At 43.8% G+C, this 22,103-nt stretch overlaps 1 protein-coding gene across 1 annotated transcript in view; it reads left to right on the top strand.

Moving 5' to 3' along the window:
• The first annotated feature begins 4 nt into the window (after positions 1 to 4).
• Positions 5 to 22,103, top strand: part of LOC119183193 (uncharacterized) — a 100,213-nt gene continuing 78,114 nt past the window's right edge. Inside the window, exons 1-14 of the mRNA XM_075887872.1 lie at positions 5 to 253; positions 4,499 to 4,595; positions 6,181 to 6,233; positions 6,467 to 6,563; positions 7,199 to 7,318; positions 7,865 to 7,953; positions 8,860 to 9,005; positions 10,122 to 10,237; positions 10,993 to 11,083; positions 13,341 to 13,501; positions 14,406 to 14,494; positions 15,256 to 15,393; positions 17,383 to 17,545; positions 21,863 to 21,950. Of these exons, the coding sequence (XP_075743987.1) occupies positions 189 to 253; positions 4,499 to 4,595; positions 6,181 to 6,233; positions 6,467 to 6,563; positions 7,199 to 7,318; positions 7,865 to 7,953; positions 8,860 to 9,005; positions 10,122 to 10,237; positions 10,993 to 11,083; positions 13,341 to 13,501; positions 14,406 to 14,494; positions 15,256 to 15,393; positions 17,383 to 17,545; positions 21,863 to 21,950 (1,513 nt within the window). The 5' untranslated portion in view covers positions 5 to 188. The remainder of the gene's footprint in view (positions 254 to 4,498; positions 4,596 to 6,180; positions 6,234 to 6,466; positions 6,564 to 7,198; positions 7,319 to 7,864; positions 7,954 to 8,859; positions 9,006 to 10,121; positions 10,238 to 10,992; positions 11,084 to 13,340; positions 13,502 to 14,405; positions 14,495 to 15,255; positions 15,394 to 17,382; positions 17,546 to 21,862; positions 21,951 to 22,103) is intronic.

The raw sequence follows: 22,103 nt of genomic DNA, 5'->3' as shown, positions 1-22,103 counted from the left end.
CCCGCGCGAGATAGGTGCGGCTCACCTGACGCGCTAGCGTTGCTCTTCGAGAAGTGAGTAGGTCTTCTAACCTCAATGACGAAGAAGTGTGCGCCTATTCTCGCTCCTGTCACGAAGTTTTAGTATAGGAGTCGTGTTGTGGTTTAAGTTTCTTTTTTTTTTTTCACGAACGAGAGTGACAGCTCAGCATGGAGCGGACCATGCTGCACGTCTTCACCGCCGTGCTCGTGCTCCTGGCATCGCTGCTATTTTGGTGAGTACATTCCTCGCGTTGCATACATTTATTCTGAGATTTCCTCGACTCAATTGTTATTTGAGTGCGGCCACAATGGTCAGGCTTTGTTCGGTTTATTCTACGACGTGTGACTACTTATAAGTTAACATGTTATATTTGGTGTTAAGGTGTATCAGTTTGTTTTTTCAATTTTCGCAATTACTAGAACATAGTTGTTTATTTATAAAACGTACTAAATCTTCTAACGTTGCCTTTATTGTCAGAGTACCTCTTTTAAGTTCTGCTATGAGAACCGTACTCCCACAAAGCTTTTTCGGTCAACTTGTTTATACGATAACGTCCCAACCATTTTCGAATGTGGCCAAATAGTTAGCCAAAGCTACTTTAATATAAATAACACACAAAGAGAAGGCGTTTAAAATTCAGCCTCCGTTATATTTTCTATAATTTGGCATTTGACTGTCTCCAAAAGGCGGTACAAGAAATTGACAACCAAATAGAGTAACCTGTGCCTGTGTGTCCTAGCCAACGCAACACCTATGATTAAAAACGCTACATGTGCATTCAAAAACGTGCTAGTCTTGAGATTGATGACTCGTATAAACGTAAGCACACTAGCCGCTAAAAAAAAAAAAGAAGCCATTAACTTTGTAGGCAGCCCCGCCGCGGTGGTCTAGTGGCTAAGGTACTCGGCTGCTGACCCGCAGGTCGCGGGTTCGATTCCCGGCTGCGGCGGCTGCATTTCCGATGGAGGCGGAAATGTTGTAGGCCCGTGTACTCAGATTTGGGTGCACGTTAAAGAACCCCAGGTGGTCAAAATTTCCGGAGCCCTCCACTACGGCGTCTCTCATAATCAAATGGTGGTTTTGGGACGTTAAACCCCACAAATCAATCAACTTTGTAGGCATGAACAGGTGCGTCCTAAAAAAAATGGGGGCCATCTTTCTTCGTCAGAGAAAATTCTTCGGATCAATCACCTGCCCCCCATTTCCTTCCTGTGACGTAATCTTCGACACAGTGACCGTCTACGATGTACACAGAGTGCACAATGCTGCCTAAACAGACATAATGGGCCGGGAAATAACACCCATTTGACAATCCATAAACAAAGGCTCGGTAGAAACATTATGGTCATAGCATGGCAACGCTAAAGGGTACGAACTTTCAAAATAACACGAACAAGTGGCTGTTGCTTTGTAAGCGTCCGAATTGGCGTTCAGGCTTTCATGACAGTAACTCGAACATAAACGTTGTCTGGAGCGATGCCTCTCAAAAATAAGCTTTCTTGTAACTTATTTTTATGATTTGAAAGCCTGTACAAGTTATTTATATACGAAGCTCGTGCTATTCGAAACGTACACAAAACATTGTTTCGCAGACGATGTGCGTGGGTAAGGTAAGGGACCGACACACAGAGAAACGATGGCTGTAACGTTGCGACGCATGGAGGCACTCCATGCACCCACGCCGCGGTCTCGTTAAGAGAACCACGCCCACGCACTCGGAAACTCCGCCGCATGCAGATATCGCCTGCTCTTTTCTATCTTTTCCCGAACGGGCCGCTTCTCCCTTTCCTGCAGACGGAACCGATGCAACAGCTGCGTGCATACATCGGGCGCGGGCGTGCAAGGCCGCGCGGTTTGGAAGTGACGCGGCCCCTGTGGCATCGTCAGAGGCAAAAACAGAGTCGTCGAAAAACTACGCGCTATTTCTGTAACGTGCGTCGCTCGCTATTTCACAGAATGCGAGCGTTTTTTTCAGACACGACGCTAGCATTTCCGAGCCGACGTCACGCCCTGGTTCATCGGACATGGACTAACGGAGACGTGGCTCCGTGCCTTACTTTGGAGAGACGACGAAGGAAGGTGACGGTTCGCTTCGAAGAGCTAACAGAGCGAATCTACAACGCGCCAGAAAGAAGACATAACATGCGTTACTTAACATGTAGGACGTCAACATACACATCCGCTGACCTATAGCGTCACTAGTATAAACGGTTTGCGGTCGTCCACATACAGGAAAACGTCTTTATTATTATTAGAGCAGTTTATTACTTAGAAAAGTCGCCCATTTCATGTCGTGGTGGTGTGGCGGTTACAGCGTTTGGGTGCTGACCCTGAGGTCTTGGGTTCGACTACAGCGGCAGCGGTCGAATTTCGATTTAAAGGTCAGGGTATACTGTGCAGTGTCGGTGCATGTTAATAAAGAACGCCATATGGTTAAAATTTCTGAAGTCATCCAACAACTTCAAACTTCAACCACCTGGGGTTCCTTTAACGTGCACCTAAATCTGAGCACACGGGCCTACAACATTTCCGCCTCCATCGGAAATGCAGCTGCCGTAGCCAGGATTCAATACCACGACCGAAGGGGCAGCAGTTAGTCAAAGAATGTATGACAACGATGCCGATAAATGAACACAAAATTACGTCCGTACATTTCCTGCTAAATGTGAGCCACTGTGAGCTATTAAGTACAAGTGACGTGTATTTCCTGGGAGTGGCCAACTGTATACGGACGCACATGCGGTTTGCGTTGACAGGCTTGTGGTCTTCTGAAATTTAGCAAAGCAGCTTATACGACTGCTAACTTGCTTCTTTAATCAGCAAGCAATAAAAAATAATAGAATGACTGCTATATATGAGTGATTAGCAAAAAAAAATGGCAGCATATCCACGGAGTGAATGATGGAGAGTGGGGCGAAGCATCCGTCCGTCCATTCGTTCTTGCTTCCGTCCGTCCATGCGTGCGTCTGTGTGGCCACCCGGGCGGCAATCCGCCCGTCCGTGCGTGCATCTGTTCGTGCGTCCGCACGTCCATCTAAGCGTCCGCCCCTGCGTTCGTCCATGCACCGCTCCCGCGTCTGTACATGCGTCCATCCGTCCGTGCAGCGATCCGTGCGTCCGTCCATGTATCTGTCTGTGTGTCCGTTCGTCCACATATTCAACACTCCAAGTACCACCACCTCGCACCTTTTCATCATATATTCCTCATATAGAAGCACCTCCATCCAGCGGACATTCCAAGGACTGAACGAGAGGAGGCACACGCACACTTTCTTACGGCTTGCGCTTCGTGTCTACTTTCCACCTTTAACCACCTAGAGTTTATGGTATATACTAGTTCACTGTATTCATGGCACTGCGGCCCAAGGCTCGCTAAGTTTTTCTAAAACCAAGGAGGTTACGCCCAGCGAGTATAAAGTAGCAACCCTTTCTTGTCAGATAGTGCTCAATGTACATGCCAATGGCTGCTAAGGGGGAATGAGAGACCGCAGAATTAGGCTTTAAGCTAACGCGCACGCTGCAAATTTTTTCTTGTTCAACAACGCACAGAAGCGGCACCACCTTGGAGGTCAAAATGTAAGACTGCGACTACGAGGGACGAACGGGTGCCGCTATAAGGAGCTTCGCCCCTAAAAATAGAAATGATCGGCCTAAACAGCATCAACGCACTATTGGTATTTGCAGTGATGGTAGTGCATCAGTCGGCAGTAGAACCAATAATTACTGCTGAGTATTAGGGGTACACAGCGTCCTACGCTAATTATATTGCTGCTAAGTATGATCCAGTCACTCTGAAAACTCTTTTTGTTGGGTAGTTAATAGTTGCCAAATTATTCTCGTAGAAACGTGTGCACATGTAACATTGTTTCTGTTGTTTTTACGTGAACGTATACGTGATATGTCATTTGGGATGGACTTCTCTGTGTAAAGACTGCATTCGCTAATTAAACCACAACATGCCTTGTCTGTATAAGGGATCCTTAACTAGCCATACCGGCTGCGGATCCGAATGTGTTCGCAGGTTTTTTTTTTATAATTTCTTTGAAAATAAAGCATTATTCTTCTACGTACGTGTGCTGCAATTCTTGCTGTAAAACCCCTCGTAATTGAAAAATATGAAGAGGCGTGGCAAAATAACTGGTTTATACTATATACGTTCGAAGATGTTGAGGAAGATTCGATGCTCATTGATCTTGATTTCTTTATCCGGATGAAGACTTGTCTTATAATATAACGCCTGGTGCGTTGTATTTTTTGGCGTGATTTTGGCTTTCATTAAGTGAATCGGCGTTTCGTACTCTTGACGTTCAAATACAAGACAGAGAAGATGGTCGAACGTATTGTACATCTCATTAAAAAATGTTTTGCAATCTACTAACAGCGCTAAAGTTTGCTATGGAACGTGCACTTCAATAACAAATTGTCTTGATAGCTTCAAGAAACGTACTTACCGCTCAGAGTGTGATTTCCCTTTCAGGTGGGTCCGACGGAAGTACACCTTCTGGAACGGAAAAGGCGTTCCACACCTTACCTTCTGGCAATATCTGGGATTTTGCGTGGACATCTACACTAAGGTAAATTATTCTCCAGCGCACCAGTCACGGTGATCTCGTGGCTATGTTACTCGATTACACTGACCCGATAGTCACGGGATTAAATTTCGGCCGCGGTGGCCGCCATTTTCGATGGAGGCAAGAGGCGCGAATGCTCCGTTTCAGCGTGAGTTCTCGCCGCTGGAGTTTGGACATTGGTGTTGTGTTTATGACTACCTGTGGTTTAACTCGAAGTTCTATGCAATGAGAGGCAATCTAGAAATAAGCTAGCATTACCTATCTAAAGCCTAGCGACGACTTAGAAACAACTATAGCCGGTTTAGACGTCAGAGCCGTCCGGTACTGCTGTTGCAAGTCTTCGGCGATCCATTGCAAGCCTCGCCCCCCCCCCCCCTTTTTTTTTTTAGTGTTAATGGAGTGCGTTAAACGCATGGTTCATGGACCATATAAAAAATAAAAGCATTTTCAAGTAGAAAAGCCTAGAAGGTTCTACAGCAAATAATGTTTCGTTTGTGAACAGTTTTTGTTTTTTAAATTTTTATGTTACCCACCCACATGCTTTACATCACTTTGGGCTACGGACTAGTCAAGCCACCTATCGGCAGCTTTTTTTTTCTGTTGTGCTCCATCTGTAAGACTGTACGAGTGGAAATAAAATTTGATTTGATAATGAAACTAGATGTATCATTAGCAAAGGTAGTGATATCTTCCACTTAAAAATGTCACTTATAAACATATATCTAGAACACAATTATGAACTTAAATTGGGTGCTAAAACTCTACACCTGCTGAGAATTAGTCCTTATCGGAGAAGACGGCGGAGAGGAATATATTCTGCTTCAGTAAAAAGAAAAATGGCTTATGATCACAATGATAGTAAAATAATTGCTGTACCCTTATTAGAAGTGAATCACATGAAACAAATATGTTTAGCCCTCTGGCATTACTGGTATACGCGTAGAGCAGCTCAAAAATTCGAAGCATAGGTGTGAAATGACGGATGGAAACACAAAGTGGCTGCCTTAGCAGAGATAAATACCTGCCTGAGGAATTCCCCCAGAAAAATAGGTATGGTGCAAAAAGGATGGCCCCGGAAGAAGTGAAGACACGAACTGAGGGACATGGGCACCAAATTTGTACATTTTTTACGGAAGCTATATATGCTGCCAAAGAGGGTAATCCAATAACAGATTTAACAACACGGATGAACGAACACTCCGTAGGTCAAGTAGCTCATTATGATTGGTTAGTTCATTCAATCTTTAGTGAGATTATCCTGCTCGGCAGCATCCGTGAATAAAGTGTTAAAAGTGTGCTCCCTTGATTCGTCACCTTCTTCACTTCGTCAGCGTCTTTTTCGCGCCATACCTACTTTTTTTATCTAATGAATTGACCAGCTCACAAGCAAACCGTGCTGACTGAGGAACTTATTCCAGTACAGATATGCACGCTTCAGCTCAGGCATGTTTTTAATGTTGAAAAATGAAATAAATTTCAAAACTTATCGTCACTGATATTTGTAGAAAATTTATATGTATAAATTGTACACTGCCTGCACAGTCTAATGAAAATTGCGATCGTACGACAAGTCATTTGATCATTTCAGCCCCTGAGCAGTGTGATAATCAGCGACTACAAGCGATATGGACGGATGTATGGGTGAGTGTTCATTTCTGTATTTCACTCCTGTGACCACTTTTTGTCTCCCTTCTTGTTCTTCGTCTTTCCTTTAGAGCAATTACAGCTTAGTTTTCAACCCTTTCTGTTTTCTGTTTAAAGAGTTCGTGTTTTAATACATAAAAAGTTAGTCCATAAATGAACAAAAAAAAAACAGTTGTAAGTGTAACGTTGGTCGAATGAGGTTATTTATGGGGACACCTCTTTCTTCGCAGCTCTTATCAGGGCACCAGGCCAACGCTCGTGGTTTCCGACCCAGATGTTCTACGTGAGGTCATGGTGTCCAAGTTCAAGGACTTTTCGGACCGAACGGTAAGCTGGCGAAACTCATCGTCATCTTTATTTGTTGGCTCCTAAGGACCCTAAAAAGGGTAATACATATAGGGAGGGTGGGGGTAAAGAGCCAGCACGACTGTCACGTGATGTCCTGCTGGCTGTCACGTGATACTTTGTTGATTAAATTGAGGTAGCTATGTTATCCCTCAAAGCTTAGTAGACAGAGTTTATTAAAGAGCAGCAACACAACATATTGGAGCATAGTAAGCGAAGGCTTCACTAAACTGGAGCGAGCATGGTATGGTCAGGATATAATAAAACTTTATTACCACCTGAAAGCTTCAGAAAAAACGTTTAATAAAGAGCAGTGATGTGTTATTTCTTATAGGCTTGCAAAACATAGAAGTGTGTTACATGACCAAAGGAATGCTACTAGCTCGGCTGTTTCACTGGCGGCCGCGAAACGATGTCTTAGGTCACTGGCCCATGCCGGCATATACTAATCCCTCGAAGCCATTCGAAACATCCAAGGTTCAAAATTCCACGTTTTCACATGAACCTGTGTTAGCTCACGTGCACAAATAGTATAGCGAAGTTTCAACTAAGAACTGTGCTTGCAAGGTTCGTGTATTGAATTATAACTGTCGTGTCGTTCTCTTGACCTTGCGCAGGAGGCGCAGCGTGTCAGCAGTGAAGTATGGCGCAAGTCCATCATGAACATGTCCGGCGACGAGTGGAAGAAAGCTCGAAACGTCTTCACACCGGCGCTGACCTCTACGAGGCTAAAGACGGTAGGCCTATACCTTTGCCTTTCGCCTAATAACATTCCTGCTGTACTATAATGGTTACGTGAACAGACAGATGATACGGACATCTTGAACTCTTATAAGTAACGTGCGTAATGCCGCGGAGCCACTGCTGCAATAAACGGTGCCTCATTTTTGCAGTTGGTTTACGATGTCTAAACAAGCGGTTCCCTTCTACCCTCCTTCATCATAGCTTGTCCATCAGCATTTTCATATTGTACCACCGGAGAGCTACGGGAAACCGCTACCACAGAGTACACTCGTTTATGAACGGTTAACATTCACTGCTTCCATTTAATCACTGTATTTACTATGAAAAAACGTATCTTCCACTTATTCCAAACAAGCAAAGTCCATTCAAGCAGCATGCCCACTACTTTTGAGATGCATTTTACCTGTGGTGCAGTACGCATAACTGAGCTGAAATAAATACGTGTAAATGCAAATAAACAGAAAATCTGGTGAAGAAAATGGCTCACGAGTTTGATGAGCTAAATGCGCTCTAAAGTGTCCATGTCTCCTCGCTTTCAGATTGCGATGAAGATCAATGCCATCGCTGAAAGGACAGCCTCCCGAGTGGCGGAAGCGGCTGCGCAAGACAAGCCCGTCAACATGTCCAAGTGAGTTTTAAAGACACGAGAAGCATGGTTAGTTGAGTAGCCTGCCACTCTTATCTTGATAAGCCGACACACGCTTTATATTAAGGGAGTTGTCGTAAACCGTTCCCACTCACCATGATTGGATGTACCAGTATATTTTCCCAGGCGAAGAGGGAGCAAAGTTTATTGCGGCGGAAATACTGAGGGCTTGACCCGAATAAATTTTATGGCCTGCTACTAAGCGTTATCTAAAAGGAAGCTGTATAAATTGTCTGCAGAGAAAAATAAAATCTAACACATTGACCCTTAAAAGCGTCAAGAAATAGTGGCAACACGTCTTGTCAACAAAAATAGGTCTTGGTAAGCTACATGTACAGTGTAGGTTTAAATGTAAAGGGCATCATATGCATTGTACGTTGCTAGATTCAACGTAGCATGCATATTCAAGGCAATAATTTGCCTTATGTAAATTCAAATAAAAAGAGCTTTACACCATCTTAACGAAAGACTAAGAATAATAGGCTTTTCCATACTACAAATTTGTTTCCACAGTTGTGGTCAAAATTGTTTAGCACAGTCAAAATGCGTTGCCAATGCTTAGAAAGTGGTCCTAGCAATTACCAGAAACACGCTTCATGGACCACATAGTTGTATTTTGAGAATTACTAACTCTTGTGTTTAAAAATAACCATGGGAATCTGTTTACGTATAAGTTTAAGCCTGTTATTTCTGAATAATCATAAACAGCAACTTGTTTCGTACAATCGGCATTTTTCAGCGTAACTACCTAGAAGAATTTGTACCGTGATTTTCAAAACACTGTTGCAGAAACAAAAATTCAGTAAGCGATATATGTGAAGTGTAAGTGGTCGCGCTTTAGATACGCATAGCAGAGGCCGAAAAAAAACCACCCTTTGTCTCACACAGGCTTATGGAACACGCATCACTGGACACCACGGCTGCTCTAAATTACAGCGTCGACATTGACAGTGAAAACGACAAGGATCACCCGCTGTTGAAGTGCCTGTCAGCCTTATTCAGCGACACCGCTGGTTGGAATATATTATTGATGCGTAAGTTAGGTGGAACATCACTCCTATTCTAATGAACAGTGCTTGTCTGATGACGTGGTGTGAGAGACGTACGAAGTCTACTGGTGCATGTTAATCTTGGTAGTATAGAAGACAGAGTGGCAACAAAATTTGGGTTGTCTCTTTCAGGCAGGCAACGGTGCGAACATTTCGATGGAGACGAAATGTTATAGGCTCATGTATTTTCATTTAGGTGCATTTTTTAAAAGGCTCAGATTGTGAAAACTTCCGGAGCCCTCCCCTATATGGCGTGGATCATACAGCAGTTCTGGTCCGTAAACATAGAGGTTCTTACTTGAAACGGGAACACATCGAATCCACGCATGCAAGGTCGCCTCTTTTGGAATTGTTCCACGCGGAACTGAAGTATTAATCACCCTCGCTAATACTATATACCCAACAGCCTTAACATCCAGAACTGTGATCCCCTATACAGCGGTACAAGTAGAGTCACGACCGCAACAGGTTTTAGGCCAGTGGGGACAAAGCGAGCCTTTAAACTCAAGGTGTCTATGCACTTCAGATACAAGGGCATCAGTTGCAACCGTTACAGCACCACAACCAAAAATGCCCCTGAGCGGTGAAGCACTGCGCACTAATGGGGGAAAACAACAATATCGAAATTGGAAGAACACGTCGAGGGAACGTCAACTGCCCATCTCACCTCGCATGGCTTTTTCACTCCGCTCCCGGGGGGTAGTTCGCACGCTAAGGCCGGTACTCGGAGTGCAGCAAGGTTTGATGGTGGCAGTGGTGCCTCCAGCTTGAGTGAGATGCGGCCAATCACACTTCCGAAGATAGAAGACACAGAGGTCGCCGATACTGCCAAGCGCGTTCTGTGGCCTGAGAGGAGGAGTCTCCCACAAAAAGAAGGGAATGTACTGTCTCGGCTGAAAGAGGAGCACAGAATGCACTCCTCGTTTAGCCTGGACATCATCTACCACACGCTGCGCAACACGGTCAACAGACAACAGATATGAAATGAACGCTCGTGTTTGCATGACTTCATTACGAATTTCAGGCGTGTTGCAATATATCGGTCTATCTGTTATGGTCTATGCAACTCTCTGCTGCCTCTCATCCGGACTTATTGCGCAGTCTTCATGCCTGACCTGTACAAGAAGCTGCAGCCAGACTGGCCTCCAAAGTCGAGCACCGATCTATTTAAAGTGTTCGTTTCGCACCTGATGGAAGAGCGGAAGGCAAACAACAGAGTGAGTAGGCTGCATGATGAGTTCACAATCGGTATCTTTTTTGAGCAAATGCAGGGCGGACGGTGGTTTGAAGATTTTTGAGCTTATAATCTACACCACAAGAAGGGACAGTGGACTGAAGTCCACGTCAGTGTGCGAGTTAACCCAAAATTATCAGTGGTATGACTTGTTCTGGCGGATGCACGGTTTGTCAACAGAATTACCTGCCTATGAGTAGACCAACCATGATCCTTTAAAATTCTAACAATGGTATTGCTCATCGTGATTTTTAATGTTTTATCGTTTTGAGCTACCGCAAAGAGCCTCCCCTGAACCTCCTGATAAGAGCACATTAGTACTGCATTTGTACTAAAGCAAATTAGAATGACAGTTTCTGCGTCTCCCCGGTTTTTTTATATTCGCCATTTTATAAGGACGCTGGCTAAGTCTGATTATATATATATATTCCATGCAACAAGCTGAAACCAACAGATTGCAATGGAATTCGATCGATGTAAGTTAAGTTAAACCATGTGGTCGTACACAAGCTACCTGTACATATTCGGCAAAAACTGGTTATATCCAAGCTGGCTTGAAATGAATTGATGAAAAACCACCTTTTCGTGCATGTACCAGCCGGCGCGTCTGTGGTTTCATTGTTTCTGGCTATATGCTGTATGTTATAGCTGAATCATGATTGCAACAACATTTAACCAGTGTTTATTAATATTTTTTTGTCGTTTTTTTCTGTCACCATAACATTTTTCGTCTGGCAGAAAGAAGACGACTTCCTTCAGGTGTTTATGGATGCCGACTTTGAGTGGGAGGTCAGCGCGGACGGAAAGAAGGAAGAAGGGGAAAAGAAAGGTGAGACCTCTGCATTTGAAAAATAAATACGGATTAGGTGGAAGAAGCAGCCACTATAGCCAGCGACGTTGCTAGGCGTAGGCTATTAGTTATAAGTATCAAGATTTCAAAAGCTTTACTGCCATAGCAATTATAGGGACATTCCAAGGGAAGACTGGGGACGACGTCGCCGTCGCCTTGGCGTCTCGTACAAGGCCGACCTACAAGTCCCCTCATATGCCGAGTACGCTAACCGCATTACACTCTTTAATCGAGAGAAACTGTATACGCGAAAAAGCGAGCGTCTTCCTCGTTCTGACGCTCGGAGCTTCTTTTCACTGGCGTCACCGAGCGCATCCAGTGAAAGTAGGGAGGCGAGGACGTCTAAAAATGACACGCTCGGGCACTCTCTTTTAACCACGATAGTCTTTCTTGGGGACCTTCGACGGAACAATTTTGATCTGTCTGTCTGTACCATTGTCTGTTTGTCTGCCCTAACGATACCTCAAACGGCATCAAACGGCCGACCCCATCCGCAGCGCCCACCAATATTGCTCAAGCTATAGCGTTCATCGTTGCGCGATTGTCAATTAAAGAGCAATTATTGCGCATATCTGAGGCGCCACAACAACGCTTTGATGTTTTATATGTCTGCCTTTATACTAGTAAAGGCACACACAAGTAAATCTAAGGAATGCAGCGTTTAATCGCGCTGCACTGACAGTGCAACCCGATGCTCAAAAAAGTGTTTCCAACGCTTTGCTACGACGTCACGGTGGTGGCACCTGCCCGTCGCTTTGCCTTCTACACCTTATTACCTCCGAGACTGGCGCGCATGTTTCTCCGCGGGCTGCATGCCTTCGTTTTTGAAGATAACTGCCAGATGGCACTTGTGTCTAACGTGCCTAGATGCGCTCGTTCGCCTCCGCCACACGCTCGAGGCACTCTAACGCAGCGCCTGCAGAATACAATTCACCAATTTTCTTGCGCAGAACATCAAATAAGCGTTTTGTTCACTCTCTCCAGACGCAAGACTATCGTCTTTCGACGACATTTACAGTGTAACATGTAGATTCAGGCTAATTGTTTAGTACCCTGCGGTGGTTTCAATAGTTGAGCGAGCCAAGGTGACTTGCTTGAATCGCTGGGCTGCTTGAACTGCTTGAGCTGCAAAACAATGAACCCGACAGCGACAAAATGGAATTCTATAGGAAGTAAGACTAGGAATTAACTTCTCTATGATCCAATCTGACGTATATCAATAAACCACTCATTTGGGCTAGTTGATAGAAGCTTGATATGTGTGGCGGAAAATCGCGCTGCGTAGCTCCGTGACTCTCCCCTTGTTACAGTCGGAAAGCGAAATTTTCCGCAACATACATCAAGCTGACGTATTACTACAAAACGACGGTGTAAGAGAATGCAGTCGCTGCTGCGAACAAACCAACCTGAGCGCAGTCTAGCTTCGACACAAAGCAAGCAGTGAGAGCACAGTAAGTAGCAAGGTATGAAATATGTGCTTATTTTTGCGGAAATAGCTCGCGACTGACCTTACCCATGCGATGAAAGTTCACAAATTAAGAAGGCATCATAGTGCCCTTCCCTCCTCTGTCCACCCACTATGTGCCGTCCCGTGACAGTGAAGGCTGTCTCATTCCATCTCTGCTTTCACTGCGACTGCTGGCTGCCCCCGAACCCTTTCCCTCGCACCCAGAACATAACTATTTGAGGGAGACAGAGACAGCTTATTTACAGAAAGTCAGAGAGGTCAGCCTGAGCTTCAGGGTGCTGAGCTACAGTTTGGGCGACGTATGAGCGAAAGAGTGATGAATTTCTAATGTAGGGTAGGGAGATATGCTGCACTGGGGCAAATCGAAAGACATGCACCAATCCCAGTGGCTTGTAAGAATTCCACGAGGGCTCCTATATTCACATAGTCTACTAATATATAGTCCAATCGAAGAGATCAGGTACTGGCGTTCTCTTGCGTATACGATGAACAGGCGCAAAACTTATGTTCAAGTGGGGTAACTGACACTAGCCACAATAGGTACCTGTATGAATAATTCACATTGTACGCTGAACATGATGACGACGGTAAGAGTGAGCCTCGAGTGTGCGCTTCTTTACTATCACAATAAATGTAAAGCGTACATGCTGCATGTAAGGAATAATTTTTTATCGCAGTTGAGGTTTAGGTGTCGCGCAGTAGGGGTGCGGCACTTTACTGATGCGCTCATTACAAATTTTACAAATTGGCTTATCGACCCACTCGCAGGGATGACACTGGAAGAGATAACTGCCCAGGGAATAGTGTTTTTCCTCGCTGGAGTGGAGAGTGTGTCGACGACTCTCATCCTGACTGCCTACTACTTGGCTCTTCACCCGGAATACCAGACGAGCGTCCTCGCTGAAGTAGACAAGGCAGCAGGTCCCAAGGTAATGTACAGGGTGCCACCGTATACGCAGATTGCTCTCATTCTTCGGGAAAGCACTATAGAACGTAACTTAAATTAACTATAGATTAAACGCATCAATAGCATCTACCAAAAGGTTGTACGGACGAGGAGAAAGCACGTGATGATAAGTATGTTTAAAAGTCTTGCGATAACCTCCTCCTAACTTAGCGTTAGCGTTGATATAAGCGACTGCGCTGAAGTATGAGGTTTCACCAAGCTTAATTGCTATGAACAGATCCCATCTTTTGAGTGGCGAAGCCATGTGGGGAAGACTGCATGGGAACCTACCTACCCCCTCCCTTACCAATAATTTTCAGTTTTGTACGTTGAATGTGACTCCACCTCAAATAAGTGGGAGGGTTTCTCAGAAGCTTACTTCTCGCTGACCAGCAACGGGCCGTCCACCAGGCCCACGGAGCGACTGCCAGGTACTCCCTGTCGTTCCCTATACGCGGGAGATGCCCGCTACGCGCTAAGCGCGTCCTCCTGGACGAAAATAAAGTTTTTCGATTCCTTTTCAATGCGAGCAAGGGGGTACCTGTCTATTGTTGAAAACAGCGCATATTAAAGTCGGTCAAGATGCTATGCAAACATTCTTCAGAAAAAGTTCATCAACCCCCCCCCCCCCGTTTGCCCGAAAAATTTCAGGACACACCCCTGCATCTTTTTGCTCAATATATGAATTTTTTATGTAATGAGTATCAGATTCATTGTAGCCAACCTGCATTGAAACAATCTTGACGTCTGTGTAACACATTGACAATGGGCGTTATTGCATGAAACAGTTTTACACCTGCAGTACTGCCACTACGCCTTATTTTGAATTTATTCAAATTGCTCTTATTTTCATTGTAGAAATGAATATTATTTATTGAATATTTCAGGGTGAATTCACTTACGAGTCTCTACAAGAACTACCCTGCCTCGAGGCATGCATCAAGGAAGCGCTGCGCCTCACCGCATCGGAATCAATGTGAGAATCATAGCTGCACCATGTGCTTTATTTTATGTCTATACCAGCAGGCTAGAACTTTTGAACACGCACCCCAGAATTGGTCATTAATATCAGTTAATAATGTTTCGGATTGCGTGCCAATCCACATCAATGGGATCCACAGTCTCAATAACGATTGCCTCACCTTATATTGCCCACAAACGTTGCAAGCTTTGCTTATGACTTGAAAAAAAAAAAAAAACGCAGGAGTAAAAAAAACAACAACCTAGACACAACTATGGCCACTTTACGAACACTTTAAACTAAGACCTTGAAACGCACGCAGAAACTCTCAAGAAATTTTATCTTTAGGTAAATAAGTACCTGTTGTAATTCAATTGCGATGACCCATAACAATATTACGACGGTCGAAAGCATCGTAAGACAAATAATTTCCTGCTTTAATGTATTAGGCAAACTTGGTCCCAGTTGGCCAAAGCTTTCATACTTCAGTAAGGAAGCAATTACAAAATGAAACTAAAACAAAAAAAACTTTATTTTTTTATTGCGACATTAACTTCTTACGGTATCATATTTTTGTGTATATATGTATCAGCCACTCATATGTTCAAGAGAACTCATGCACTTAGCTTTAATATGGGAAGCAAACCCAGGTGATAGAAAAATAACTCGCAGTCTTCCACTGTGGCGTTTGACGATAATGATATCGCAATTTCGGCACATAGAAACCAAAAGTTAATTTCTATTTTTTTTTCTCACACCGATTTTCTGCTCTACAGGATCTTCCGCCAGTGTACCGAGGAAACCACGGTAGCTGGCATCGACTTCAAGCCGGGCATGTGCGTGCACGTTCCTTCAGCGGCCATCCATCTCGACCCCGAATATTTTCCTGAGCCGGAAAAGTTCAATCCAGAAAGGTACTTCCCTGCATTGCGAAATCTCACGCAGGTGCTACCGCGTCACACGAGAGACTATTCACAACTAACGCTACCACTGACTTCACAAAGGTTGAACCTTACTATACCTGAAAAAACATTAGCGATCACTGGTGTGTATCGCACTTATTGAGGCTTCAATATTGCGCTATGAGTGTCTATGCGGGCAGTATTTTTAATGCTGCCACAGAACTGCGAGGCCGGTTGCAGCAATCACAAGTCGTTATAGCGGATGTCCACGTAATGCATTGTTTGCCGGTGAACTTACGAAAGGAGTGTCTTCCCGCTTCCGCAGACTATACTTGCCATGATCCAAGACTTTCGGTACGTACGGTAGCCGGAGTTGTGTGCAGCTACAACTGTATGTTTTAGTCGATGGGTAATCACCGCAAATGCTATAGTTCGGAGCGATTGCAATGGTCTGGGTTGAATGCAACGAAACTGTGGTATCCTTAAGTTTCGCGTTCAAAAGTTGAACGCAATAGCGATACCTTGGCCTTAGTGCGTGCTTTAAACACTAAGTGAATGTTATGCTTTCGAACTTGCTATGCATCCACAACGTACGTGGCATTAAAGGAACCCTGCAACACTTTTTTGAGCGTGGTCAGAAAACGCTGCTGAATGGTAGTAAAGGCTCCCGATAGCACGCATGCCAAACGTTATAGCACAGCACGCGGTCTGTAGTTCACAATAAAGGACCAAAGTCAGTTAAATATTGCTTTCTGTTCGCTGGACAAATCACGGAAAATGCTAAAGAATCACACGTAGATTAACCATGTATCACCCATTGGCTGATTTGAACATGGCGCCCTCGGTTCTTACAGAGATCGCCGCAAGAGGCAGTCACTTGTCTACGCGCGCGCGCGATCGCTCTAAAAAAGCCACGTATTCGAATAAAAAAATAAAAAAGTGCTTAAGGTGATAAAGTGCGCGAGACGTTTTTTGTTTGTCTCTCCCATCTCTCCCTGTTTAGCTTCCAGTGCTTTCGTCGGGACGAGAGAAGAGATAATGCGATTGCAGCGTGTGACAAATCTTTGTAACCCCGCTGGTACTGGACACATTCTTAAAAGTTTTTTCGGCGTTGAATTTGTGAGTGAATACGCTTTGCCAGTGAATTAATTCCATGGTTACTCAAAAAAGTGTTTCAGTGCCTTTTTAAGGGAATAGTCACAGGGGCGCGTGTGCATTTAGTAGTAAGTGACTGGCTTTAAGCCATCAACTCATTATGAAGATCACATGTTCTGACGCCCAATTGGAATGTTCGCTGGTACCACGCTTTATTACTGCAATATTTCATGTTGCATTGTACGCAGCAGAGGATTATTTCCGCCTCAAACCCACCGACACCGCCACCTACACCAGAATGTCTGCAAAGCAAGCTCTTTCACGCTATTGCGTCAATACATTTGACAAATCCCCATTGCTTTCCTTTATACTTAGTCTGCGCTACTGGATCTTTCTAGCGTCATAGATGAACGAGATCAAGTGGCTGCAAACCGGCCTCGTTGTTTGTTTCTGTACCTCTATTCATGGTCTTTTTACAATAGAAAATTGATTCTGCTTCACGCATAGAGTTCCTCACAAAAATACCTAGAGGGAAATCTTGTGCGCCGTCTATGCGAATTTATGGGGCCTTGTTGGAGCGCTGGTAATGCCAGTGTATGTGTCTGCGAGGCTTTTGTTGGGTGGTGTTGAGCGAGGTTTTGGTGAATACGACGAATGAGGTTCCAAGCTCACATATCCCAGCATTCTCTTCCATCCAGCAGCTCAGTAGCGGCAGACTTCCCACTATGTAATTTTGTGAGAAACTCGGCTTCATGTAGCCGAAGCCCAGATTGCAATAAGGTTGACAGCTTTGCGTAATCTGCTCTGCGCGCGATTTCGTTAAAGTTGTTTGCTCTCTCTGTCATGATTTGCATGTATACCAGGATAATTACATGTCCATCTACTGCACCTGCTGTCTGTTTACAGGTTTCTGCCGCAGAACAAGGATAGCGTGAAGCCTTTCACGTTCATGCCTTTCGGCAATGGACCACGCAACTGCGTTGGAATGCGACTCGGCATGCTGCAGGTCAAAACCACACTTGCCTGCCTGCTTCGGCGCGTGAGGCTGGAAGCCTGCTCCGAAACTATGGTGAGTATGTGATTTTGCTACAAATAAAAGGAAACCTGAGTAAAAGAACCAATCAGCTTGGGTTGACTAAGTATAATCTGAGAGCTACAATGAGTAAAGCCTTGTCAGTAAAAGCTTGTCCATTCGAACTCTATGGAATCTATGAAATTGTTTGAATTAAGGGGAGTTGGAATTAGCGGTAGGCGCTAAAATGACTAGAAATGTTACTATACAGGACAACATAATTGTATATGGCATTAGGCAGGCATAGCCACGTAAAGTACCGCCACCTATAGCATAGCCGTGTTTATCAAGGGGGCAAAACAGACAGACAGACAGACAGACAGACAGACAGACAGACAGACAGACAGACAGACAGACAGACAGACAGACAGACAGACAGACAGGCAGGCAGGCAGGCAGGCAGGCAGGCAGGCAGGCAGGCAGGCAGGCAGGCAGCACAGGAACTTGATGTCTTAGAGAGGTAGCCAGTGCAGACACACAGAAGATACCTGGCTTGCTATCAGCTAATCTCATGTGCGAACAGGGAGGCCATGTCTCTTGGCTCTCTCGCAGGCCCTCTGGACTGCCTTGGACTGGTCTTCCAGTTTGGAGGTCGTGATGACGGCCTTTTCTCAGCCCTCAGTGTTGATAAGCCCTGTAACACAGGACATTGCCAGAAGATGTGACCTACGGTACAGACATTTTCTTCGCCATCTGGGCAACGAAGATCTCTTTCTGTGTGTTTCTACTAAGGAAATCTCTCGATAAAAACGAACATGTGCGATGCATCCTGAGCGTACAGGATTGTGCTCTACTCAGTGTCACATGGGGAGGTGAAAAAGTTCCCCGCTTCTTTGTGTATTGAGCCGTAATTTCAGAAAGCGTAAAGAGGGTAGCTGCGTCTCCGAATGCTTTCTGTACCCCTAAGAGTCCCACCTTCAATGCGGTGCACGAGTTCTCGTGCACGGCGCTGGAAAATCTCATTGGTGTTCACGCAGCCCGGCAGCACGTCGTCTTCCATGTAGGCTGGGATCCAAGTAATATGTTGGACAGATTCGGCAACCGGCTTCTCTTTTAGAATTGCTGCCGCTTATTCAGCTACGATACCCAAGGCGAAAGCCCCGACCACCACGCGGGAATCAGTATAGATAGTCGTTCGTTGGGGATTTACAAATGAAAGTTTTTTTTCTCGCTCTAAAGCTTTAGCAGGCTGCAGGGTTGAAATACCAGGGTGTGCTTGCCCGTGAACTAGAACGTCACTGAAAAAGGTCAGATCTCGCGCAGTTCAAGTTTACTTATTATTAGAATTAACGTTGTAATTTTATTGCTCATGGTTGTTTCATAAATTTCGCACACACTGTGTGGACCCATAGCTATTGGTTAGTTGGAGTTCATAAAAATACATTTCGTAAGGGCAATTCGAAAATCACAACTAAAGAAGTTATTTATTATCTAATACACAATCTGAAAAGACGAAATACAGTACATGAAATAATCATACAAAGAGCAAAAAAGAAAACTGTTACAGCGCAAAAAAAAACGACCTCTACTTACAAATCGAAGTTAGGACAGCCATCACATTAAACATGAGCTGTCAATAATAAATCAGAACATTCTTCTAAATAGCGTTTTGCTGCTGTCTTAGTGAAGTTTGAGCACATTTTTATTTCAAAAAGTATAGCATTCCAGAACTTAATACCAGTGAGCGGTTAAATCCCTTCATCATATACATTGTTAGTTCACGGAATATTCCGTTTCCCAAAGGTTAGTTGTCTGGTAGAACGAGATGGGGGGAACAACATGAATACATCAAAAAAGGTGGTTAAGTATTAAGCATGTATATATGTTTCGCTAGTTTTAATTTCCATGGCTTATCGATTGGCAAAATGAGTAATCAGGAAAACAGAGGTTTACTGGGGTCATTATACTGAGAATGAGTAATAATTCTTACAACCCGTTTTTGAAGTCGTTTAACTGGTACCTTGGTACGTGCCGCCTAAGGCTCAATGCCCTATAAGATATGACAATGAATGAGAGCAGAATTAAGTATTAGTAGAGTAGCGCTATTAAAATGTTAACGAGCCTTAGAAAGTGCATGACAGCCAGAGGCTAACTTGTAACAGGCATTCTGAATCTGCATCTCCCAATGCAAGTTCTTATCTATAGTGACACCAAGATATTTATTTATGGTGACTTGCTCAATCCCAAAATCGTTAATTTTATTGTGTATAATACTAGCGCTAATGAGTTTTAACCTAGAGTGAACTGTAATACACGTGTTCTTATTAGTAACTTTAGTTTACTATTTGATAACCAATGAGCAACTTCAACTAATTTGATGTTAAACTTCGACTCAAGATCATCTAAATTTTGACCTGTTACCAAGACACAAGTATCGTAAGCGTATATTGGTTTAATAGAAGACTGTAATAAACACGAAGATCATTTTTATACTGGGAGAACAGCAATGGTCGCAACTGAATCATGGGAACACCAATATTCAAGAGACTCATAGCAGACAATAAAACATTAATTACAGCCTGTTGGTGACCTGTCTGGCAGTCCGAAAGAAGTTCTAAAATGGTTCTATGGAAACTATAATGTGTTAATTTATTTAGCAGTATTCTGTGGTTTAAGGCGTCAAATGCCTTCTTTAGGTCCAGAAAAATAACTGCTATAACATACTTTCATTCAATTCTGCGTTTATAAATTGCGTAAGGGTCAAATAGTGGTGGACGAAAAATAGTTTAATTTAAATCCGTGTTTCAAGTAAGAGAGGATGTTATATTTCACAATAAACTTATAGAAACTATTGGCAAGAGTCCTTTCAGAGATATTTTAGTTATGCTCAAAACAGAAATTGACCTATAGTTTGTTGTTTGCGAATTATCGCCAATTTTAAGTATTGACAACGCATTTGCAGTTTTTAAACAAGAAGGTTAAATGTAAGCTCTCACAGAATGATTAAGAAGGCTACACAAAACTGGTTCGAGGAAGTATATATTTTTTTAGAAACATTAGAGTACTGACATCTAGGCTTGCCGATTTATTCATTGGCATTCCCGAAACAATAGATCCGATTTCCTCAAGGTCGATGTCATACATGACAAAAAAAAGTTCGGATTGGAATCTGAAAACATGATCGAGGTTTGGTTGCTTAAAATTTTTGGCTGGCGTTGAACCAATGGAGGCGAAGTAACTGTTAAATAATTTAACTGTATTGGACTCGATGCCATCAGGAAGTACCTCAAAAGGTAGAGGGTGGCCGACAACGTCATTTACAATACTCCAACGTTTTTTTAATTACCATTTGTCCGCTCTTTTTGTCGAGCACAATAATTCATTTTACTCATTCTCATCAAAGCTACTGAGTTATTACGCATTACTTCGTTGTGCTTATGCCGTTTCCATTTGTGGTGCGAATGATCTTTGCTTCTTATGACCACCAATTGATCTTTATTCATCCAGGGACATAATGGTGCTTCCCGTGAATGAACCGAAAATTTTCTACTGCTTATTTTGGTGGAGTTTTTGAGAAAGGAAATATAGGTAGAATATAAATATTAACGTTGTCACTTTACATTTAATCAAAACTAGATTCGAGAGCAATAATTTTTAAAGACACGTAGTCTATTTTCGTTACAACCTTCAGCCCGCCACGTTTTTTTTATCTTGAGGTGATCAACAGAGACAGATATGGGGAACTGATCTGTGATACGTTTGTAATACACATTCAGCACTAATAATTTTATCGAAATTTGTCGGTGCGAGGTCAATTATAGTAGCAGATGTTGCTGTTATTCCAATAGGTGTGGCCCACCGTGGCGGTCTAGTGAATAAGGTACTTGGATGCTAACCTGCAGGTCACGGGGTCGAATTTCGGCTTCTGCGGCTGCGTTTTCGATGGGCCCGTGTGCGATAGGCCCGTGTGCTCAGATTTGGGTGCACGTTAATGAAACCCCAGGTGGCCAAAATTTGCGGAGCCCTCCACTACGGCGTCTCTCATAATGATATTGTGGCTTCGGGAGGTTAAACCCCACATAACAATCAATCAATATTCGACTAGGTGTGGTGATTACAGTGCAAAAGCGAAACGATCTAAGTTGGCAGATGCAGTCGTCCTTCACTAAACTACGAGTTACAATCTTCATATGCAAACAATACCAGTAGATTGTAACAGACGTTGTTTGTTAATAATGTCTTTCCAACTATCCCCTCAACACACGCTTTTTGAATTCGTCGCTGAACGACAGGCGAATCACTGTTCAGCGCTTACTACAGCTTTGGCGTTTAGTGCCACTGCATAATTCTTTTTTCTGTTTATTTTTTTTACAGCAACCACTGAAGTTCAAGCCACGGCAACTCCTTCAAGTCACCGATGGACCGATTATTCTCCGTGCTGTACCGCGTGACACGCCGATGAGCTGATTCGCGCGCCGATTTCGGAGTCCTTTACTGCATTGAGATAGCATCGTGTACACTGTTCGAGAAATATTGGCGGTTTCCTTTGTTACAGCTATCGCTTTGTATACAAGTCTTCTACAAGGCCTTTAGGAACGTAATGAAGATAACATAT

The sequence above is a fragment of the Rhipicephalus microplus genome, chromosome 3 (assembly GCF_043290135.1).
Source record: "Rhipicephalus microplus isolate Deutch F79 chromosome 3, USDA_Rmic, whole genome shotgun sequence".
Classification (NCBI taxonomy): Eukaryota; Metazoa; Arthropoda; class Arachnida; order Ixodida; family Ixodidae; genus Rhipicephalus; species Rhipicephalus microplus.
This window is presented reverse-complemented; position numbering and strand designations above follow the sequence as displayed.